General features: G+C 47.3%; 1 protein-coding gene across 2 annotated transcripts in view; it reads left to right on the plus strand.

Annotated features, from left to right (window-relative positions):
• The window catches only part of LOC119456239 (uncharacterized), a 148,918-nt gene that overhangs the window by 24,923 nt on the left and 99,587 nt on the right, over positions 1-24,408 (plus strand). Inside the window, exon 2 of one of the 2 annotated variants that reach the window (XM_049668670.1) lies at positions 23,955-24,326. The exons of the other annotated variant lie outside the window; for it this stretch is intronic. Within the exon in view, the coding sequence (XP_049524627.1) occupies positions 23,955-24,326 (372 nt within the window). The remainder of the gene's footprint in view (positions 1-23,954; positions 24,327-24,408) is intronic. 2 annotated transcript variants of the gene reach the window in all.

Genomic DNA, 24,408 nt, shown 5'->3' on the forward strand with positions numbered 1-24,408 from the left:
ACGCGTAGCTCCAGATGCCCATATGCATATGTCGTCGGCATATGCGCTAATCTTTACTGTGTTGGGAAGCTCAGACGCAAGTCCAATCAATGTCACATTGAAGAGAGTCGGACTGAGAACTCCTCCTTGGGGAACACCGCGGTGAACATTATAGTGCCCGGTCGACATATATACGGTACGGTGCTTGTCGACATATATACGGTACGGTCATTGAGATAACTAACGATCCAATTATATAGTCGGCCACAAATGCCTAAATCGTCAAGCGCATCAAGGATCGCGTAATGCAGACATTGTCATAGGCGCCCTTAATGTCAAGGAATACTGCCCCGACTAATCTGCGTTGTCTTCTTTCTTGTTCAACATCGGAGATCAAGTTGACCACACCGTCAATGGCAGATCGGCCTCTTCTGAACCCATGCATAAATTGGGGAAAGCAGTTATTGCTTTCTAAGAACCACTATAATCTAGACAGTACCATCCTTTCCATTACTTTGCCGATGCAGCTGGCTAAGGCGATCGGCCTGTAAGATGAAAGTTCATTAGGGCACTTCCCTGGTTTGAGCAGTGCAATAATGCGGCTGCATTTCCAATGGGCAGGAACATTTCCTGATTCCCACGAGATGTTATAATAGGACAACAGGATTTCTCGTGCGTCTGTGCCAAGATGACGGAGTGCAGCGTACGTGATTCCGTCTGGACCTGGAGCCGATGAGCGTCGGGAGACTGAAATTGCAGCTTCAAGTTCTGGCATCGTAAAAGGCACCTCGAGACGCTCATCAGGTGACGGGGGTGCTATGTTGGTAAGAGCTGCAATTTCGGTATTAGAGGTAGCCACCACAAGTTTACAGTAGTCATTGGCCACCTCCAATTCGCTCCGGCCTTGATGTAGAGCCACGGCACGGAATGGGTGGCTTTGTTGTGGACTCGTCTGCAGACTTCGTACTACCCGCCATATCTTAGATAAAGGCTGTCTTGGGTCCAGAGAGCCGCAGAACGGCCGCCACCGCTGCCTGTCAAGCTTGTCTAGATGTCTAAGAATGTGTTGTTGCGCTCGGCGACTGGCTGAAAGGTCTGACGGAGACTTCGTTCTTCTGTATCGTGGTTCTGCGCGGCGGCGGATTGCACGAAGGGCCTCGTATTGTGAATCGATCGCTGATCTGCGCATTGGTAGGTTAACTTGTTTCGTTGTGTCACGCAGAGAAGTAGAAATGGTGTCCTCAACCTCGGATGGTGTAGGCGGGCACTGACATCTGGTTTTGATAGATGCCTTAAATAAAGTCCAGTCTGTTTGGTGTGTGCATCGTGAGGCTGATTGGCGGAACCAGCTAAATTGAACGTATGTTGGGAGGTGGTCACTTCCATGAGTTTCTACATCCGTGGACCAACATGCAGTTGACAGAAGGCTTCTGGACACAAAAGTAAGGTCAAGGCAGCTGCTGTAAGAAGTTCCACGAATGAATGTAGGTGACCCGTCGTTGAGCACACTGAGTCCCTGAGTACATATGAAGTCGGCCAAATCTCTGCCACGACAGTTCACTGCAGCGCTACCCCATATGGGATGATGGGCATTAAAGTCACCAATCACAACGTGCGGACCTCGTGCGGTTTGCAGCACAGACGTCAGGTAGAGCTCTTGGATGGATGTATCCACCAATTACAGAGAACGTTCGCCTTTTGTGTGTTATAGTCAGGCATACGTAATCATTGGTAGTATGCGGCATGATGTCATGTCTAAAGTACGTCAGATCGCGGCGTATACAAACTAGTACTTTGCTTGCACGTTGGTCGCTGCGAGACCATTCCTGGATATACCCAGAGATACGGAACGTGGAATCCATGTTTGGCTTGCATATAACAATAACTGGAAATTGGTACTTAAACAAACGCTGTCTGAAATCCGGCAGACGACCACGTAGACCTCTGGCGTTCCATTGCATAACAAGCGACTGACGTATGCGTTCCTCAAACATCAATGCCATATTCGCTTATTGAAGAACCACTAGAAGTGGCTCCAACACCTCAAGTAGCTGTACAGCAGCCTTAGCAGCCGGGCTGTTTAGGTTGCCAAGGTTCTTGCGCATTGAACCCATCAAATTTTTTAACATAGCCTTGACATCAACATCATCCGTCTTTCGATTCTCTTCATTGCAAGCAGCAGCACTGTGCGACGGGGGCGTACACGTGGGTCTCGATGGTAACGATGGCCATTCTGCCTCTGATGTATTCGGGGCTAATGACTGGTGACCTTGCACTTTCGCGTTCTGTAAGGGCATTGAAGTATGCGTGTCTTCATTTCTGGCCGGCAAGATCGGGCGAGGAGGTGATGAAGACTGTACTTTGGGTGTTGGTTTTTCTACTTGATGAGCACTGCTGCTTCGTCGTCGTCGGCGGTGTCGTGAACGACGCCTACGGCGCTGGACAGCCCTTGCAGCTTCTCTGTGTGTGGAACGGTCTCTAACCATCTTCTTCATGATACTTATTTCGTTCCTCATCTTGGGACATTCGTTTGATGTAGCATCATGGGCGCCCGAACAGTTTGGACATTTTGCAGCAACGCTGCAGTTATCATCTTCGTGAGATCCACCGCATCGTTTGCATGTTACCACACCTTTGCAAACTGCACTTACATGCCCGAATTTTAAGCATTTATGACATTGTAGAGGCCTCGGTACGTAAGGACGTACCGAATGCCTCACATATCCAACCTTGACGTGTGTAGGCAAGGTCTACGACTGAAACACTACTTTCACACATCGGGACCGTCCAAAGCGGTGAAAGCCAAGTACAGGAGCCGACGATGAGAGCAATTTTTCAAGGCTGGAGTCAGTAATGTCTTCGTCCACATCGTAGATGACGCCTGTTGTAGTTTCCTTGTCATACGCGGAGAATGCGCGGACCGGAATGTTGCCCAACTGACCAATTGCTTTTAGTGTGTCCAGTATGGTCTTTGTATTGACTTCCACAGACAGGATGTTCTTTTGAGCATTTATACGTATCTCTTCAACTTGGCCAGGGGCTACAAGTTCAAAATACTCCGTCAAGCTCTGCCTATTCAGAGAGTTCAAGATGTCTGTCGTCGTTGTTGGTACATACGAGATTGTGTATGACCGCATGCCACTCGCCTTTTTCGGTGGCTGCCGACCGGTCGGTGATGTCCTTCTGATCTTCCTCTTCAAACGGCGGCTTGAGACAACGGTGAAGTCGCTATCCGAGGCCATATCTTCAGTGGAATAGCCATCGGAAGTATCAATGTCGACGACGCTGGGGCCGAAGCGGTCACTCACATCGGAGGCACAATGATGTGGTCGTCCAGGGCCCCATTGCTGGGAGGGGGTTTTATCCCCCATCCTAAGGGAAAACGTCCCCCAGTGTTCTTGTCTCTGATTGCAGAAATCACGAGAAAATCACAGGGATACACTGAGAGATCGGAGCTGGGCAGATCGCTACGATCACTTCTTCTTCCGAAAATGATGAATTTTTCAGGCTGGCAGAGCAAGGAAATACAAGAGAAACTAACTTGGCATTTCATGCAGATTGTCGTATTTGTCAATCAGAATGTCACCTTACTGAAGAGGATTTACGGTGATGGGCCTTTTTCAGTATTTTACTAAAATCTTTTACCAACTTTTAATACCCCAATAGTTTTCTTTCAGTAGCTTGCTAAAGTATGCGCATATATTAGTTGGTACAAGTGATTCGAGCATCCATCACCTCAGTGAAAATTGGTACTACGGCTAACGCAGGCGCAAGAACAGCTTAGCAGCTTGCAGGTTGTAAGTGCAGACAAATTATCTGCGACAGTATGGCGTAGCGTATATTAAAGATACGAGTATCTTGGTTTCATCGTTCTTGTAAAGAAAAATTGCGCGTAAACAAGCCTAGCTGGGTACAGATTTTTGGTATGGTGTTTTATGCAGCGCTTTTTTAATCATCGTATGAGCTCAAGAGGTAGGTTTTATAGCTAAGGCATGTTAATGAGAACATCTTTACAGAGTCACCGACGAAGCCACGTCTGCAGTATCACTAGTTAAGGAGGCATATAAAGCCACAATTTGCGGCGTGTAGTTCTTTGAGTCTCCTGAGTCTCATTCCTACAAAAATATTTGCACTTTCCTCGCACTTGAATTAACGGGATGTTTCAGAAAAAATGTCATTGGGCGAGTTGTCCTGGTGAGAGATAGATTAATGAAAAATGGCAGCCGATCAATGAAGTGAATGCTGATGATGGAGCGAAGCTCCTTGGGCGTTTACGGCTGCCGCTCGAGCTTTCGCTTCGGGGTCTTGCTGTTGTTGCGGCGTGCTGTTGCTTCTCGTGCTCGTAGCTCGGGGTTAGCTTCGCGGCGTTTCTGTTGGGCTGCCGCGTCTCGTTCTCGAAGTGTAGGATCAGAGCCACGATGTTTGAGCTTACGTTCGCGCTCCTCCATACTGCAGTGCTAAGTGTAGCGACAGCGGCGCCGGCGCAACACCTGCGCGCGGTCGGTATGCTCGCTGCGTGCGCTCTGCGAACGGTTCTGCGCATGTCGTCGTGCGCTTGCTCGGAGAGGGGTTTCGGAGCGGCGCCGGCGCAGCGCAACACCTGTGCGCGGTCGGTATGCGCGCTGCGTGCGCGACGGGGAGCTACGACGACGACGACGGCGACAACGGACATCGTGAGAGCCTCAGGAGCTTGGCTCCTAAAAATTAAGTTTATGTTATTAATTATGTTACCAGCATGGTAACATAATTAATAATTATTATGTTATTAATAATTAATTATGTTACCAGCATGTATTCCTTCGTAAAGTCCTGCATGAGTGTCTTGATCACCGAGTTGGCGTCAGGTCGCGAGTATACAACCCGTACCTCATCAGAGGAAGAGTGCCGATCTTGCGTCACTGTCAGCGAACGCTTTGCCAATCACACCACATTGACTGGGCACCCATTGAAATGTGATCACGTGGCCACTGTTGCGATGCCGGTTCCTTCAAGCTCGACCGGCGTTACTGCTTGGTAGCGTGGCGTTCTCGGCAGACTGCAGGCTTCCGGTAGACCATAGCGACCAGGCAGGGGCAAGACGATTTCTTAGTGCGAAACTTGCACAGTTTATTTCATGTTGATCAAGGATTGAAAAGAAGAGAATGAATGAAAAATACATGGTGGGGCCGCTTAATAGACCCGCTAACTCGAGCGCCAGACTGAGGTTCACTCGAGACAACCATAGCAAATCAGGGATTGACATTCTGGTGGTTTAGGCAAGTTTCTGCCCCATATGTTAGCACTGGTAGAATGCAATGATTGTACACTTTTCTTTTCAACAACAGTGGTAAGCTCCCAGTCAGGATTTGGCAATTCCTGCCGTATGTACTCCAACCCTATTTTATTCTTCTGTAAATTTTTTTCTGATTATCAGGGTCCCCTGTGAGTAATTGACCTAGATAAACGTACTCCTTTACAGACTCTAGAGGCTGACTGGCGATCCTGAATTCTTGTTCCCTTGCCAGGCTATTGAACATTATCTTTGTCTTCTGCATATTCATCTTCAACCCAATTCTTACACTTTCTCGATTAAGGTCCTCAATCATTTGTTGTAATTCGTCTCCATTGTTGCTCAATAAGACAATGTCATCTGCAAACCGAAAGTTGCTGAGATATTCGCCGTCGATCCTCACTCCTAAGCCTTCCCAGTCTAAGAGCTTGAATACTTTTTCTAAGCATGCAGTGAATAGCATTGTAGAGATTGTGTCTCGTTGCCTGAGTCCTTTCTTCATAGGTAACTTTCTACTTTTTTTGTGGAGAACCAAGGTAGCTGTGGAATCCTTGTAGATATTTGCTAAGATATTCACGTATGCCTCCTGTACTCCTTGATTACGCAATGCCTCTTTGACTGCTGGTACCTCTACTGAATCAAATGCCTTTTCATAATCTATGAAAGCCATATAGAGAGGTTGATTGTACTCCGCAGATTTCTCGATTACCTGATTGATCACATGGATATGGTCCATCGTAGAATATCCCTTCCTGAAGCCAGCCTGTTCTCTTGGTTGGCTGAAGTCAAGTGTTGCCCTGATTCTATTGGAAATTATCTTGGTGAATATTTTATACAATACTGAAAGCAAGCTAATGGGTCTGTAATTCTTCAATTCTTTAACGTCTCCCTTCTTATGGATAAGTATAATGTTGGCGCTCTTCCAGCTCTCTGGTACACTTGAAGTTGTGAGGCATTGCGTATAAAGGGCCGCAAGCTCTTCAAGCATGATATCTCCTCCATCTTTGATTAAATCTACTGTTATTCCATCTTCTCCAGGCGCTTTTCCCCTGGTCATGTCTTTCAAGGCCCTTCTACTTCATCGCTAGTTATAGAAGGAGCTTCTGTATCCGGTTCAACACTATTTCGAATGAAAGTAGCTTGGCTGTTTTGAGAACCGTACAGGTCAGTATAGAATTCTTCCGCTGCTTTTACAATGTCATCTAAATTGCTGATGATATTACCGTGCTTATTTTTCAGTGCATACATCTTGCCTTGTCCTATGCCTAGTTTTCTTCTTACTGATTTCATGCTGCGTCCATATTTTACGGCTTCCTCAATCTTTCCCACGTTATAATTTCGAATATCCCTTACTTTCTTCTTGTTGATCAGTTTTGACAGTTCAGCGAATTCTATCTGATCTCTTGAGTTGGACACAACAAAGAAGCTCGAGAACAAGTTAAGGACCGCACAAAGAGCGATGGAACGAAAAATCTTAGGAGTAACGTTAAGAGACAGGAAGAGAGCGGTGTGGATCAGAGAACAAACGGGGATAGACAATATTCTAGTTGACATTAAGCGGAAGAAATGGAGCTGGGCAGGCCATGTAATGCGTAGGATGGATAACCGGTGGACCATTAGGGTTACAGAATGGATACCAAGAGAAGGGAATCGCAGTCGAGGACGGCAGAAAGTTAGGTGGGATGATGAAGTTAGGAAATTCGCAGGCGCAAGTTGGAATACGCTAGCGCAAGATAGGGGTAATTGGAGATCGCAGGGAGAGGCCTTCCACCTGCAGTGCACATAAATATAAGCTGATGATGATGATGATGATGGTTTAGGCATAGGCCTCCTATAATCCCCCCCCCCCCCCCTGCAGGGCGTCACATGTCAATCGTAATGAACGGGCTGTCATACGTCCATCGTAATCCTTTTTGACACGGGGCGTGACATGTCAATCGTAACAGCATCGCAGGCGGGGGTGGAAGATACCGACCCGTAAGGGCCAGCAGCCACTGGGCGAGGGATCGGCGTTTCAGCAGCAGAATTTCCCTCCGTGGTGACGAACCCTTGGTTCGTAGCTGGTAGATTCCCTGGAGTCGTTCATCAGTTCTCGGGCCGCTCTTGTGTGTCTTTTCTCCCTGGTCCGGTCCGGTGAAACAGGACTTGCAAACAGGTCTCGCAACTTTTCGTCACCTGTTTGGGCACGCAATCACTCCAGGACAGTGCCGGACCCACAACCACAAACAAGCGAGCACAAGGCCACTCTCCCCCAATGCACACCAAGCTTTACAAAAAAAAAAAGAAAAACTACTATTGCTTTCTCATCCCTTTCGCGTGTCCCCCCCCTAAACACTAAAAACAGCCAGTTCCCGAAAGCGTTAGGACGTGATAACTAAATCCGCTAACAATCACCTACAACTACGCGATAATAAAGATACGTAAGAAAAAGAATAACAGCGTAAAAATGACACGGAAACCAGAGTGGACATGAGGCTAGCGATACACGCAACGACTCAGACCATCTGCATTTCCATTGAGTTTACCTTTCTTGTAGCGAATGTCAAAATTGTACTGCTGAAGTGCTAAAGCTCTAAACTTGCTAAAGTGCTGAAGCTCCAGCGCAAGAGACGGCCGTTTTTGGGGGACATTGAAATGCAGCCACGGCAGTGGTCCGTCTCGATGGTGAACCTCGAACCCGCAATGTAACAGGCTAGCTTCTGCACCGCCCACACAACGCAGGCACATTCTTTTGCAGAAGCACTGTATGCTTCCTCGCGAGCAGTGAGCTTCCTACTGGCAAAGAGTACAGGGTGCTCCTCGTCATTATCTCCCTTTTGATAAAGCACAACACCCATTCCACCATCACTCGCGGCGCACTGAACAATGAACGGCTTAGAATAATCCGGCGCGCTTAACACTGGTTGACTCGTCAGAGCCCTCTTATGTGTACAGGAAGCCCTTTCCTTGGCTTCGTCCCACTGTATGGTTTGTGGTTGTGTTTTTCTCAGCGCATCTGTCAGAGCGCTTGCAACATCGGAGTAACGCGGAATATATCTTTGGTAATACCCTGCTACTCCGAGAAATGGCCGAATATCCCGTTTAGTGCGAGGTCGTGGAAAACTTTCGATCGCAGCTAGTTTGACCTCGGAAGGCCGGCGGCGGCCTTTACCAATCACATGACCCAGGTAGGCCACTTCGGCACGCCCCAATTGGCACTTTGTCGCTTTGGCAGTTAAGTTAACTTCGCGCATCCGAGCCAGCATGGCTCGCAGATGCGTCAGATGTTCTGCCCATGATGCCGAAAAGATCGCGATATCATCGAGATATGGCAGCGCAAAATTCTCCATACCACGCAACACCTGGTCCATAAGGCTAGAGAAACAATAGGGAGCGTTTTTCAATCCAAAGCTCAGGACCTTTGGTCGAAACGTTCCCAATGGAGAAATAAATGCGGCATACCTACTCGCCTGGTCTGTCAACGGTACCTGCCAATAACCCCTAACTAAGTCTAGTGTAGAGATAAAATTGGCGCTGCTCACTTTCTCAAGCCTTTCTTCGACATGAGGTATAGGATATGTTTGATCCTTCGTGATCAGGTTAAGCCTCCGCTAATCAATACAAGGGCGCGGTTCCTTTCCGGGGACCTCAACTAAGAGCTGAAGTATAATCACTCTCTCCTGGTTCTATTACGCCTGGCTCCAACATCTTTGTTATTTCCGCAGCCATGACCTCACGCTGGCGTGGTGACACGCGATACGCCTTCGAACGCACAGGCTCTGATGAGGTTAATTAAATATCATGGACAACTGCGGTCGTCAGTCCCGGCTTGTCCGAAAACCTATCTCTATACTCATACATGAGTTCCCGCAGCTCCGACTTCTGTTGGAGGTTGATCTCGGCTTGCTGTACGAGGTTATCTATGGTTTCGCCTACACTTGCTTCCGTTGCTGGCGCCAACTCTGGAAAGTCAAGCGGCATTTTCTCTGGCATGTTAAGGGACATGTTTACGATGGCCTCCCTCTGCCGATAGGGCTTCAGTAAATTTCTGTGGTATACCTGATGAGTTCTTTTCTTACCCGGAACTGTTACTATGTAGTTCGTGTCAGATAATTATTGCGATAGCAATTATATGGACACTCAAAAGCAGATTTCTGCCGTCGGCGTCGCCGTCGCCGTGAGGTTCCGTATGACGTCAATGGAGATGAAATCGTCGCCGCGCGCCGAACGCTGTATGTGCGAGTGAAAGGGCGCGAGGGACGCGCGCTTTCACGGGGAGTGAACGCACGGCGGAGAACAAACGCGCGTTCTGCGATGTGTTCCCTTAGGGGCTGCAGAAGTAGGCGTCTCTTTCCTCCTCTACAATCACCATATATGTAGAGCAAACGTGCCTTCTTCCGACGCGTGAAAGGCCGTGGGGGAGGGGGGGAGGGGGATGGAAGGGAGGCGACGTTTAGCTGCGGCACCAAGTGCCTATTTATATCAGAGGCTCCGGCAACAGTCACCAACGCCGCACGCATTTTGAGCGAACGCGGGCAAAACGCCGACGGCGTCGACAACAGTTCTGCGTGTTGCCGGTGCTGCTGCATGTCCAAGTTTATACAGCTGATAAAGCTGCTATCATTACTCCGTATAGCTCTCTTCAAATTTGCTATCGCAATTGATGCTTCGCCTTTCAGGTGAAACTGCGACAACTTTTTTTTGAAACAATGTCAGCCGGTCCTTCCCACCGTACTTGCAGCTTGTTTTTCGGTGAGGGACGTATTATCATTACCTGATCTCCTACCTCGAAGCGTCGCGCCCGAGCCGTTCTGTCGTAGTAAAGCTTGGCATTACCTTGAACTCTGCGCATTTCTCGTCCTGCCAACTCTTGCGTCGTGTGCAGCCGATCTAACAAATCTAGCACGTATTCAACGACAGACGGATCGTCAGCCTGGCCCTCCCAGGCTTTCCGAATGATCCGGAGTGGCGATCGCAGGCAGCGACCATACACTAACTGCACTGGTGAAAACCCTGTAGACTTATGTGGGGCGGTTCGAAGGGCCAACATAGCTGCTGGTAAGCAGAGTTCCCAATCTGTTTTGTGCTCATAGCACATGGCTCGCAACAGACGCTTCATGACCGAGTGAACCTTTTCTACGGCGTTGGACTGGCGATGGTATACCGAACTATGGATATGTTTTATACCGCATTTTTCCAGAAAGGTCGAGGTTAGGGCGCTCGTGAAAACGGTTCCTTGGTCCGACTGAATTTCCGCTGGGAAAGCGACTCGCGAAAAGATGGACAAAAGCGCGTTCACGATCTCGTCCGAGCTTTGCTCTTTTAAGGGCACTGCTTTAGGGAACTTGGTTGCGGGGCACAGTACCGTAAGAATGTGGCGGTAGCCGGACTGAGTTGCGGGCAAAGGTCCTACTGTATCTATTACAAGTCTGCGAAACGGCTCCGTAATTATTGGAACAAGTTTCATGGGGGCTTTAGCCTTGTCCCCGGGCTTTCCAATGCGTTGGCACGTGTCGCAACTTTTTAGGAATGCTTCTATTCCCCAGAAAGCACCCGGGCCAGTAGAATTCCTGCAACAAGCTGTCCTTGGGTTTTCGAATGCCAAGGTGTCCCGACCAAAGGTCCCCGTGCACCAAGTGCAGCAGATCCTGGCGGTAACGCTGTGGCACTACTAGTTGATCAAACTGGACTTCTTTTCTATCGCGATACCTTCGATAGAGAACGCCTGCCCCCTTTTGGAACATTATGTTTTTCTTAGCGGTCCCAGCCTCACCGTTGTGCTTAAGGTTCCGAAGAGTGGGGTGGGTCCCTTTCTTGCTCGGTAACCATGCAAAGTGGCAGTTATGTTTAGCAACTTTCGTCTGCATTCCGTTTCCCGAGATACTACAGGTTCCCCGTTCACCCTCAAAACTGCCGCCTCTTCCTGACTCAGTGAGGTGGCCTGTTCTTTAGCCGACGCGCCTTCAACGACCTCGCTTTCACTGGTCACCTCATTAGCGCTCTCTGAGGGTTCCTTGTGTTAGGCTATGTCCTCCTATGCTGGGCTTGCGCATGCTACCTTTGCCGAGAGTTGTCGTGCCTTTGATCTGGTTAGAGCTTGCACTATTTTTTGCCGAAAACGACTCCCCTGCTCCGCAACAACTCGTCGGATTTGTTTGGTTCTAGGCATCATTGAGGGGATGTTGAAAGCCGAGCCTTTCTAAATTTTGATCGGGCCTTAGGTCGCAGAAAATGCGGTGTCGGCGTCAACGACGTCCAATAACGCTATCGCGTTCCACTCTTCTAGGCAAAGCTTAAGCGTACTCCAAATTTTGCGAGAGCAATTCTATCAGAACACTCCAGGCGAACTTGCGCTTTCGGCGTGATGTTTCGTATTAAGTTCAAGGGCGATAACAAGGTCGCCGGTCGCCGTCTGCGGTATGTGCGAGTGAAAGCGTGCGAGGCCGATGATGGTGGCTCAAGCTTGCGCGCGCAGGAGAGGAAAGCGGGGACGAAGCGTCGTGCGCAAGGAACGGGTGGGGGGGGGGGGGGGGGAGACAGAGAGGGGGGGCGTTCTAGTTCGGCGGCGGCTGTGTATTGCGCGGTCTCGCGGGCCCTATCTTGAAAGCGATCTGCGATAGGGACAGAGTGCGCCGAGGGCTGATAGCTTCGTGTGCGCTGCGTTCTCGCCGTTTAGTTGTCGTTGCAGCGGGAGGCAGCGCGAAGGTCAATTCGCTCGCTGCTGCTGCCGCGCTTCCTTACTCAAGTGCTTTGGCTGCGAATGTGTTTGCTAGCAAGCAAGTGAAAAGATAAAAAGCAGATTGCTTTGGGCGGGAACTCACTCCTGTTGTTCAAAGCAGGTGATATGTAGACTGTTTATAGCGACCATTCATGTAATTTAACAAACAGTTGAAAGTTAGAGCTCGTCCTGTTCTCTCGTTCTTGTCACGTGTCTTCTAGCGCTATGACCACATCTGATGTATATAACCAACTAGCCCAAAAAGCCATACTTGTATAAAACAGCTCACAACGCGAAGGCGAGTCGGGCTCCTCGGTTGATGTTTATCAAATACAGATCTTGAAGAACACACACACACACACACACACACACACACAACACACCACACACCACACACACACACACACACACACACACACACACACACACCACACACGCACACGCACGCACGCACGCACGCACACACACACGCACACGTACGCACGCACGCGCGCGCACACACACACACACACACACACACACACACACACACACACACACACACACACCACACACACACACACCACACCCACACACACCACACACACACCACACACACACACACACACACACACACACACACACACACACACACACACCACACACACACACACACACCACACACACACACACACCACACACACACACACCACACACACACACACACACACACGCACACACACACACACACACACACACACACACACACACACACACACACCACACACACACACACACACACACACACACACACACACACACACACACACACACACACACACACACACACACACACACACACACACACACACACACACACACACACACACACACACACACACACACACACACACACACACACACACAGGGACTCCCAGACGGTGGATCTCCCATGCACACAGGACTGCGCTTTTTTGTGTGTGTGCTGGTGCGTGTGGCAATCAGTCTAATATGGCATAAAAATGGGCGGAGAAAGCCTCCTTGCGGTACACCATGTTCTACGTTTCTAGCTGCAGGCAATTCTTTTTCTTCACATACTTCCTGGTGAAGATTGCATAGATTGCTTAGTGACTTATTCAGTCGAACGTAATCGAAGCCTCTAGAAGTAGTTTACAGGGAGGCGTAATGTTTTTTTTTTAATTTTATAGATTAGCGACTAATATATCCTATTTGGCTAATAGATCCAGCAGTTAGACAGAATAATGCAGAAAATACATCCCCTGTCATTCACGTCCATATCTTTGTGAGGCTGTTCTTAAGCCTAAACTGACAGATGAGTACTGTTATGTGAGAATAGCAGTTTATTAGTCACTCAGATAACAAGTATTGGATTTATTCGCTAAATGTTTGGTGTATCCGCCATCGCATCTACGACTTGAGTGCGGTTAGTTTTCAAAATTCAGAAACGTGCGCAACGAAGTTACGAATAACGACGGTACGTTCGCCACACTTGTGACTGCATCGCTTATTTCGTGATTTATAACAGTATACACAAATTTTACACAAATATTATCAGAGGGGTAACTACTTTTTTTTAGTTTCTGTTCCAGCCGAATCGCGTGCTAATTTTTCTAACACCCAGAGAAGCATGCTCGTGTTGCTGCACATTCCTCGTTATCAACAGCGCTGCCTTTGCCTGAAAGTTGGCGCCTATAATTAATTAACGACAGTCCATTAATCCAGGCCATCATTCATCTTCCCTGAGTCTACTTAATTTTACGGAAGCTGCTGCAGGGTCAAGAACGCGACTCGCTTTTCTTTCATGCCCACATTACATCGGCTGCATCGTACTCAGCTACAAGCTTTAAGGCAACCGCCTATTTCCGTCGTTGCTGTCGAGCGCTTTGCTGTGCGACGGTGCGCAAAGGTGGGAGGAGGCCAATCGAATGAAAGGGTCGCCCTTCCTAACGCACATTTTTATTTGTACACTTAGAGTGGCGCCGAAACAGTGTTCTTTTGGCTCCCGACCTCCTCTGGCGAGCCCCTAAGGGTCGGCCGCCCGCAGTGTTCGGAAATGAGGCAGCGGAAAATATATCGACCCGTCGGCACCCTCCGCCCTGTGCCCTTTCACAAGCCAGCCCTCTCCTCGCAATCCACATGTCAAGAGCGTGTCCGCTTCCTTTTTCCCGTGTAGCACAACCTTTTTTCTCGCTTTCTCACGCTGAGCTTGTGCTTTCTTTTTGTATTGCTCGTTTCGTTGCTCGTATATTCGCAATCTTGTATATTCGAACTCCTCTGTATTCGGGCTCCTGTATATTTCTGACTAACGGCAGCGGTGTGGAGCAGAGGTAGAACACAGGGCTTCTAATCTGAAGGTCGTAAGTTCGAATCCTCCTCCAGTCCACTACATCTTCAGGCTTGGAGTGGCGCCTAAAACCGGAAAAAAATGCCGAGAGCTAATTAAGCTATACTAGTCCGGGTGCAACCAAATTAGGAATGCACACAAAGCTTCAACAGTCACTCCCTCACCAGAACAGGAATTGGCCTCCCAGGTGCAATATTCGGCCACTACCTCCCTCCTTACTCCTACAATTTACCCATGGCCCTCAGTCCCCAGAGCTGCGGAGCACCTGACCAAGGCGGCGGTCAGACCTGTGACGCGGCAGTGGGTGCTCAGAATCTCGGGGTCCGGACAGGCTGCCACTGAAAACTGAACGTGGCAACGTGCAACACGCGCACCCTATCGAGTGAGGCTAGCTTAGCAGGTCTATTTGATAATTATCAGGTCTTGCCTTACATATTATTGGCCTTAGTGAGATTAGAAGAACTGGTGAGGCTTATTAAGTGCTGACTAACGGCCACGTCCTCTGCTACAGAGGTCTTCCAGATAGGAGAGAATTCGCAGCAGGATTTCTTGTTCATAAGGACATAGCGGGCAACATTGATGAATTCTACAGCATTAACGAGTGGGTAGCAGTCGTCGTAATAAAGCTGAATAGGAGGTACAGAGTGAAGGTTGTACAAGCGTGCGCCCCAATCTCCAGTCACGATGATGAAGAAATACAACAGTTTTATGAAGATGTTGAATTAGCAATGAGAAAGGTGAAAACTCAGTATACTGTAGTCATGGGAGAGTTCAATGCAAAAATGGGGGGAAAGCAGGCTGGTGAACAAGCAAATGGCAACTTAACCATCGATTCTAGGAACTTCTTAAGGAGAGATGTTAGTAGAATTCGCGGAAAGGAATCGGCTCTGAATAATGAATACCTTCTTCAGGAAGCGTAGCAACAGGAAGTGGACCTGGAAAGGCCCTAATGGAAAAACAAGGAATGGAATAGATTTCATACTCTCTGCTGATCCCAGCATAGTGCAGGATGTAGAAGTGTTAGGTAAGGTAAAGTGCAGTAACCAGAGGTTAGTAAAGTCTAGGTTATCTCTCAATTTGAATAGAGAAAGAATAAAATTAGTAGAGAAGAAGCAGGCCAACCTAGACGCAGTAAGGGTAAAAGCAGACCAATTCAGGTTGGTGCTCGCAAACAAATATGCACATTTAAAACACGAAGATGAAGACCACACAGACGTAATCAATGAAACCGTGACTATGCTGATCTCAGACGCAGCAATTGAAGTGGGCGATAAGGCATCAAGGCAACCAGTAGGTAAGCTCTCCCAAGTAACAAAGGACTTAATAAAGAAAGTAGAAAGCATGAAAGTGTCAAACTCGAGAGACCAGACGGAATTCGCGGAACTGTCGAAACTGATCAACAAGAAGAAGGTAAGGGGTATTCGAAATTATACCGTTCCAAAATTGAGGAAGCAGTGAAATATGCACGCAGCATGTTGTCAGTAAGAAGAAAACTAGGCATAGGACAAGACAAATGGCATGCACTGAAAGATAAGCAGGGTAATATCATCAGCAATTTCGATGACATAGTAAAAGCAGCGGAAGAATTCTATACAGACCTGCACAGGGCCCATATCAGCCAAGCTACTTTCATTCAAAGTAGTGATGAACAGGATACAGAGGCCCATTCCATAACTAGCGATGAAGTTAGAAGATCCCCTGGTCATGCCTTGAAAGACATGACCAGGGGAAAATCTGCTGGAGAAGATGGAATAACAGTCGATTTAATCAAGGATAGAGGAGATATAATGCTTGAAAAGAAGTGTGCTGGTCTGGGCTGGTTGGTACATGATTAGGACGGGAACAAACAGCGCTGCGGAGTACTCACTTCGTCCGGTCCTAGCGCTATTTGTACCCGCCCTCATCCTTGAAAAGCTTGCGGCCCTTTATACGCAATGCCTCACGACTTCAAGTGTACCTGAGAACTGGAAGAACGCCAACATTATACTAATCCATAAAAAGGGAGACGTTACACAATTGGAAAATTAAAGACTCATTAGCTTGCTTTCAGTAGTGTATAAAATGATCACCAAGATAATTTGCAATAGAATCAATTTAATACTTGACTTCAGACAACAAAGAGAACAGGCTGGCTTCAGGAAGGGATACTCTACGATGGATAATATCCATGTCATCAACCAGGTAACAGAGAAATCTGCGGAGTACAATCAACCACTCTGTATGCCTCTTATAGATTATGAAAAAGATTTGATTCAGTAGAGATACCAGCACTCATAGAGCCATTGCGTAATCAAGGAGTGCAGCAGGCATACGTGAACGTCTCGGCAAATATCTACAAAGATTCCACAGCTACCTGGGTTCTCCACAAGAAAAGTAGAAAGTTACCTATCAAGAAAGGTGTGATTCAAGGAGACACAATCTCTCCAATGCTATTCACTGCATGTTTAGAAGAAGTATTCAAGCTCTTAGACTGGGAAGGCTTAGGAGTGAGGATCAACGGCGAATATCTCAGCAACCCTTTGTTTGCAGTTGACATTTTCCTATTCAGCACCAATGAGGATGAATTACAACAAATGATTGAGTACCTTAACCGAGAAAGTGTAACAGTTCGGTTGAGATAAATATGCAGAAGACAAAGATAATGTTCAATAGCCTGGCAAGAGAACAAGAATTCAGGGTCGCCAGCCAGCCTCTAGAGTCTGTAAAGGAGTATGTTGATCTAGGTCAGTTACTCACAGGGGACCTTGATCATGAGAAGGAAATTTACAGAAGAATAAAATTAAGTTGGAGTGCATACGGCAGGCATTGCCAAATCTTGACTGGGAGCTTACAACTGTCGTTTAAAAGAAAAGTGTACCATCATTACATTTTACCGGTGCTAACAAATGGACCAGAAACTTGGAGGTTAACGAAGAAGCTCGAGAACAAGTTAAGACCGCACAAAAGGCGATGGAACGAAAAATGGCGGGGTTAACGTTAAGAGACAGGAAGAGAGCGGTGTGGATCGCAGAGAAAACAGGGATAGCCGATATTCTAATTGACATTAAGAGAAAAAAATGGAGCTGGGCAGGGCAAGTAATGCGTAGGATGGATTACCGGTGGAGCATTAGAGTTACAGAATGGACACCAAGAGAAGGGAAGCGCAGTCGAGGATGGGAGAAAACTAGGTGGGGTGATGAAGTTAGGAAATTTGCCGGCGTAAGTTAGAATCAGCTAGCGCAAGACAGGGGTAATTGGAGATCGCAGGGAGAGGCCTTCGTCTTGCAGTGGACATAAATACAGGCTGATGATGATGATGATATTTCTGACTGCCACATCTAGAGCCCTCCGTGAACGCTCGAACACAACGCAGGAAGGGTTTTTGTGTGTTGGGGCATAGGCAATGCCACGATCCCTAAAAATCTTGGTTCTTCAGAGTACAACTTTAACGGCTACATTCTTGTACGTTCTCTATGCAAAAAAATAAAAAATTATTCCATAGATAGTTTTGAGTGCAGTTTTGAGCAACGTGTTACGGAACGTAAAGATGTTTTGTAGCTGGCGTATTCTAAAATTGCAGGAAAGGTCGCGGAGATGATTGCCTGCTCGCGCTGTCCAATAATTCTCCAGAAGTAGTCAGAGAGCGCATAGTGAAACGCTCTGCCTCCATGGAGGCGCGATGTGTCCTTGCAGCTGAGCAGGGCCTGCTCTTCGAAAATGTTCTTACGCTAGACTTGTTCGTAAGAAAAAAAGTCTGGGCAATCCCGAAACTGAACGCTTTATTGGCGAAGACAGCCAATGGAAGGAGCACTTACGAACGATAAGCTTTGGAAATTCGGCCCAACATTAAACTAACAGTGCGAAAGTAAAGCTTGGACAAGAGAAAGAAGCGATCAAAAACACGGTATATTGCCTTCGCTAAATGTTTACTTTCTCCAAGTTTTACGTTCGCGCTGCTAGTGTAATCATTTCTTGTAATCAAACTTGTACTGATAATCAGGTGCGTATTCATAAAACTCCTGTTACGTCTAGCAACGTTGCTTTATTGGCCATCGTTCAGGTGCCCGAAACTCATAAAAGTGACCAGACTCATGACGCGAGAATTTGCCAGAAATCTCGCATTGCAGTTATGCACGCCGTGGTATCCCAACGGCGAAGGCGTTGCACTTATATTTAAGCACACGGTTCAGAAACCCAGATTGCCAAAGTCATCAATCCGTAGTCCACTACGGTGTTCCTCATAATCATATCGTGGTTTTGGCACGTAAAACCCCAAAATGTAGCCAGTTACATATTTAAAACTGTATATACGAAACATTTTGTGATTACGGTGACACAAACCAAATTCCCATATTACGCGAGAGCATTTAGTGCGAATTCATTCATATGGCGGTTGAGAAAATTGAGCACAGCATTTAAGAATGCGGCCTCCCAATGAGAGTCTTTACAAAATAAATAAATAAATAAATAAATAAATAAATAAATAAATAAATAAATAAATAACTGAGTGGAGTCGCTGGCAAAGGAGCAAATACAAAATATGTGCTGTACCACCAAAAAGAAAAGTCAGGAGGTGGGATGACAGGTATCAATATTATTTTTAAGAATATAAGAAATAAAACTAAAGGGGATAGAGCTGCTATGGACAGCGTCCCCACGTGTGAAGACAGCAGCGCGCCCTTTTGCGGTAATGTGCCGCCTGTTTTGCCAATTGAGGCATGAATTGATTATTTTGAAAGAGCGTAAGATTGGGCGAGTTGGCATTCCATGTTTTATACTTAATAGCGCATGAAAAGGGACGAGGCACGGATGGACGACGCAGCCACAGCGCTAACTTCCAACAATTTTTATTCTACGAAGCACTTCACACAAATATAGTCAACAGATAGCAGCGCACGCAAGCGCATAAGTACTGGTTTTGAATACATGACAGCAACGTGACATGTGTAATGGAAAAGATGAGATCGAAGATGAAAAAGGTGAAAAAAAAAAGCTTAAATTTTTTGTTTTGTTGTAGCGACGGATAAGGATGCTGTTCACATATTTTATTCTTTTGAACGTTGTTGATGTAGCGCTCGCTTCCGGAAGTTATTTTGGCAATGCTAGGGTTAAGGGTGGTCACACGTGTCGACGAAGTGGTTAAAAGAAGAAGGAAACAGTCATCGCACCGGGATGTTGTCCAGTGGCGGCAGAGACTGGACACGCTAAACACATAACAGTAAGGTATTACAAAGAAAGAAAAAAAAAAACTCGCAAAAATATGACGTTCAATCTCCTGCTCTATAACGGATAGACCAACGTAGTTCCTTTAGATTCACTTCCTTTTTGGCTTTGTGAAAATGTCAAGAAACGCAGCATAGGACGGAATTCCAGCTCACAAAAGAAAGAGAGCACGCTGGCCTCTACTCTGCAAGCGTCTAGCGCGTCCTCACCATATTCCTCCTCCTCTCTGAAGACGGCACAACCAAAAGTATAATAGGGTCCGAATCAGCAACCCCCCCCCCCCCCCCCCCCCCCCCACACACACACACAGGAAGTTATACGTGCCGCCCACCAGGAAGAAGCTCTGGCAAAATAATATTTGTGACTTGTTTTTTCTGTCGCCATATTCTGCAGTCTCTTTTATGCTGTCGCGGGTTTGCATATTTGGTCGCTTTTCATCTGAGTGATCGATCGCCTCGGCGCGATGGCAGTGCGCGGGTATTCATGTCTCGTTTGCCATGCACGCTGTCTGTGTGGAAATGCAGTTTGACGCTGTTTGTGGTGCGCGAAAAAGATAGGTAGTGAATATTTTTTCGCCGATACAAAAATTAATATAAGCAAGCTGAGCAAGCACATAAGCAAATATTTACCGCTGTCCCACAACAGTGCTCTTCCGCCCATTTGCCGGCACTGGTGCGCAAGTAATGGAAACCGCCCTCTCTCATACAACGCGCGCACGTGGTGGCTGGCGGAGCCTGCGTTTTGCATTATGCGTCGCGTTTTTTCATTTTTTTCTTCGTATAAACTATGGCCTTAAAATGCAGAAGAAGCTGACTCAATCAATATTTTCGTAGCACGTTTTTGATGAGCAAAATATATAGTTTTGCGTAGTTGTTGGCCCGCACTGATTAGAACTGCGCTCCCGGGGCATGGTTTAGGCAACGACGGTTACGCCTGCAAATTGCCGCAATTTATCGAGCCGCCGAAAATTGGTTTTCAAATTCAAAAGTAATTAATTCGTCGGAATCTTGCAGCGTTGCATGGCGTACTTCTGGAACATAACAGCGTAAGCTGTTATGGGCTCATTCCAGTAGCCTTTTCGGTTGGCGATGTTGTTCGTCGCAGCTACCGCCAGGCTCTTACCAACTATGGGGGATTGACCATGAAAATGTTTGGTGTCTTGAGGAAGGCAAGAGATGAGCCTTCGTTTACAGTAAGCTGACGTAGCAGGTGACATGTCTTTCAGAACATTATGCATGGTTTGTTAGGAAAGGTTTGATAGAAATAAATATTTTGCGAAATGTCTGTAAATGTTGTTGGGAAATGTTTTCACAGATAATAGTTGCGAGAGCGAAAAATAGTTTACGTTTAGAGAATGTGGCTAGGTTTGGCCATAGGTTTCAGCTCAACAAAACGAGTCTACTAAAGAACGTGGAGTCTGGGAGTGCTGAATTCCGTGCTTATATTTCAGATTCCCGAGCATGACACCAAGGAAGTTGCATGCGGCAAGAAGACTATAACTTAATTCCTATCCAAATAATGCTTTTATTTCTTTAATATACAAGAATTTTGTAGCTGGTAAGTATTAGTTAAACTTTCTTTTTAAAATACTGTTACTTTCAACAAAACCTAACGTTCGCGTTCTGCGCAAATGTAAACGATGCTTAATTGGTGCAAATATATTACTGGAAGAATATATAGATTATGAAAAAGGATTTGATTCAGTATAGTAATCATAGAGGTATTACGTAACCAAGGAGTACAGGATGCATATGTGGATATATTGGCAAATATCTACAAGGATTGCACAGCAACCTTGGTTCTCCACAAGAAAAGTAGAAAGTTACTGATCAATAAAGGGGTCAGGCAGGAAGACAATATCTCCATAATGCTATTCACTGCATGCTTAGAAGAAGTATTCAAGCTCTTAGACTGGGAAGGCTTAGGAGTGAGAATCAACGGTGAATATCTCAGCAACCTTCGGTTTGCAGATGACATTGTCCTATGCAGCAACAATGTGGACGAATTACAGCAAATGATTGAGGACGTTCACCGAGAAAGTGTAAGAGTGGGGTTGAAGATTAATATACAGAAGACAAAGATAATGTTCAATAGCCTGGCAAGGGAACAAGAATTCAGGATCGCCAGTCAGCCTCTAGAGTCTGCAAAGGAGTACGTTTATCTAGGTCAATTATTCATAGGGGACCCTGATCATGAGAAAGAAATTTATAGAAGAATAAAATTGGGCTGGAGTGCATACGGCAGGGATTACCAAATCCTGACTGGGAGATTACCACTGTCGTTGAAGAAAAAAGTGTACAATCATTGCTTTCTACCGATGCTAACATATGGGGCAGAAACTTGGAGGTTAACAAAGAAGCTCGAGAACAAGTTAAGGACCGCACAAAGAGCGACGGAACGAATAATCTTAGGACTAACGTTAAGAGACAGGAAGATAGCGGTGTGAATCAAAGAACAAACGGGGATAGCCGGTATTCTAGATGACATTAAGCGGAAGAAATGGAGCTGGGCAGGCCATGTAATGCGTAGGATGGATAACCGGTGGACCACTAGAGTTACAGAATGGATGCCAAGAGAAGGGAAGCGTGGTCGCGGACGGCAGAAAACTAGGTGGAGTGATTAAGTCAGGAAATTGGCAGGCGTATGCTGGAATCACCTAGCCCAAGGCAAGGGAAATTGCAGATCACAGCGAGAGGCCTTCGTCATTCAGTGGACACAAATATAGGCTGATGATGATGATGATATCAGAGGAATATTAAGAGATACATTATCATCATCACCATCATCAGCCTATATTATATGTCCACTGCTGGACGAAGGCCTCGCCCTGCGATCTCCAATTACCCCTGTCTTGCGCTAGCATATTCCAAATTGCGCCTGCAAATTGTATGCACATAAGCCAGATTCTGTACCGTTTCGCCATGGACGCTTTTCCGCGATAACGACTTGCCTGATAATCGCATCGCAGTTTTCAGAGGTTAAATCCGGGAAACTATTTAAAATAAACAACGCGTCGTCATACGACAATAGGTGGTCCGATACCGAACATATTGCTGTAAAGAAAAAGTTGTGTCCGACGCTCTTTCTACCCCCCCTCACGCCACTAGTGACGCGTTAACGTGCAGTGCACTGTGACTCTGCCGCGTCCACCCCCAATTCCTCAGACAGACTGTCTTTCATCAACTTCCACTGGAGGGGTTCAATCGCCATCCAATTTATTTTGAGCCTTTTCTTCTGCCGATTCATCATGAAAAATTGGCTGAGGTTTAACTCTTTTAAACCTAGTTATCACGATCGAAAGGTCTGTTTGGCTTGGTTTTGCAAAGACTGTGCACACAGTGTTTCATTAATGCCCGCTTCCGCGCTTGGTAATCTTCTCTATAACGTGCTAATCTGGCCTGCCTTTGCTCCGGTGTTTCAGCAACCACCTTTGGTTTGCTTGAGATTTCGCAGCCTACCGTCTAGCTATATCTACTGGATGATTGGATTCAGCCTGTCGCTTTCGCTGAAGCACACGCACAGACGCCCAGCCGCGGCACCCTCCATAGTGAAACCGAGGGACCAAGCGCCGTTGAAGCAGCCGTTAAACCCTCGCCTAGTCACCTGGTGCCGCAGCGGCGAGGCTCCGAGCGAGCGCAGCTGTGACACCTCTCCGCAGTGGATCACGTGGCGTGACATACTTGCCACACTTGCGCTCCGCCGGCTTGCGCTCTATCGGCTCAAGGTCATTGCGACGGGATTAATCACCTTGCGATACATGGCGTAGTAGATCTTTCGCTATAAAATTTACAGTGACGTTTCACTTCGTGAACGCGGGCGTATGGACGCTGCTGAACATGCAGTAGTAAGTGGTTCGTGAGGAAAAGGGAAAGGGTTGACGCTATCTTATGCAGCCCTTGAGGGAGCACGGCTCAGCGCCAACCGCGAATATGCATAACGAGCACGCGGCATCGAAGCGCAAACGGAAAGGGCGTCAACGCGGTCGTGGACGCTACATTGATCGTGATGGTGCGACGCCTGGTGTGCCACAGGGAAAGCGTATATTGCTACACATACAAGGAAGAGACGCCGCAAACATGCACAGCGAGCACCGTTGCGTCGAAGCACAAACGGAAAGTGCGCGAACGCCGCGGCTCTCTTCTCCACCTCCAGGCGCCTGTCTCCTCCGGTGCTCGCTTCCCTGGAGGCGACGAACATAATTTAGCCGATTTCACAGACAACGCATCTACGCTTGCGCGTAAAACATACCTATTTTGTCCCCGTGGTTGCCTCAGATTGCGATTGATGTTTAGGATTTTAAAAAATTACGCCGCGACCGGGCGCTGTAGAAATCGATGCTGTGCAAAGCATTTTGCAGCTAGTTTGCTAGCCAGCGACGTTTGCAGTTTTCATAAGCGTTGCCAGATAGACACGCTACTGGCAACTAAATCTTCCTTAACCGACTTTCTGGTGCCCTCTTACAGGATCCTGTCTGGCAGTGGTCATCCGACGGCTGAGCGTACCTCGCTGGGTGCGAAATGGCACTGAGACACCGGCGGTGCTGGACTGCGAGTACGTGTACAACGAAAATGACCTCAAGCTGGTGGTCAAGTGGTTTTTTAATGACGGGCCCGAGCCAGTGTATCAGTGGATCCCCGAGATGAGGGTCCGCGAGGCGTTCGGAGTGCTTCAGGGACGCCTGGACGACACATTTTCAGTGAACTCACGCGACGCGTATTCGCAGTACCGTGCCATCCGCATTCTGAGGCCAACTTGGGAGCTCAGCGGCAAGTACACGTGCGTCGTCGCCTCGCTCGCGGGCCAGGACGTGCGGCACCAAGAGATGACAGTCTTCGGTGAGAAGCACTTTTTCAGAATAACAGTGAAAGTGTGTATTCTATCATGGACTGATTTGTTTTAAGCATGAAATGCTTTTAG

This window comes from Dermacentor silvarum, chromosome 6, assembly GCF_013339745.2.
Source record: "Dermacentor silvarum isolate Dsil-2018 chromosome 6, BIME_Dsil_1.4, whole genome shotgun sequence".
NCBI classification, from domain to species: Eukaryota; Metazoa; Arthropoda; class Arachnida; order Ixodida; family Ixodidae; genus Dermacentor; species Dermacentor silvarum.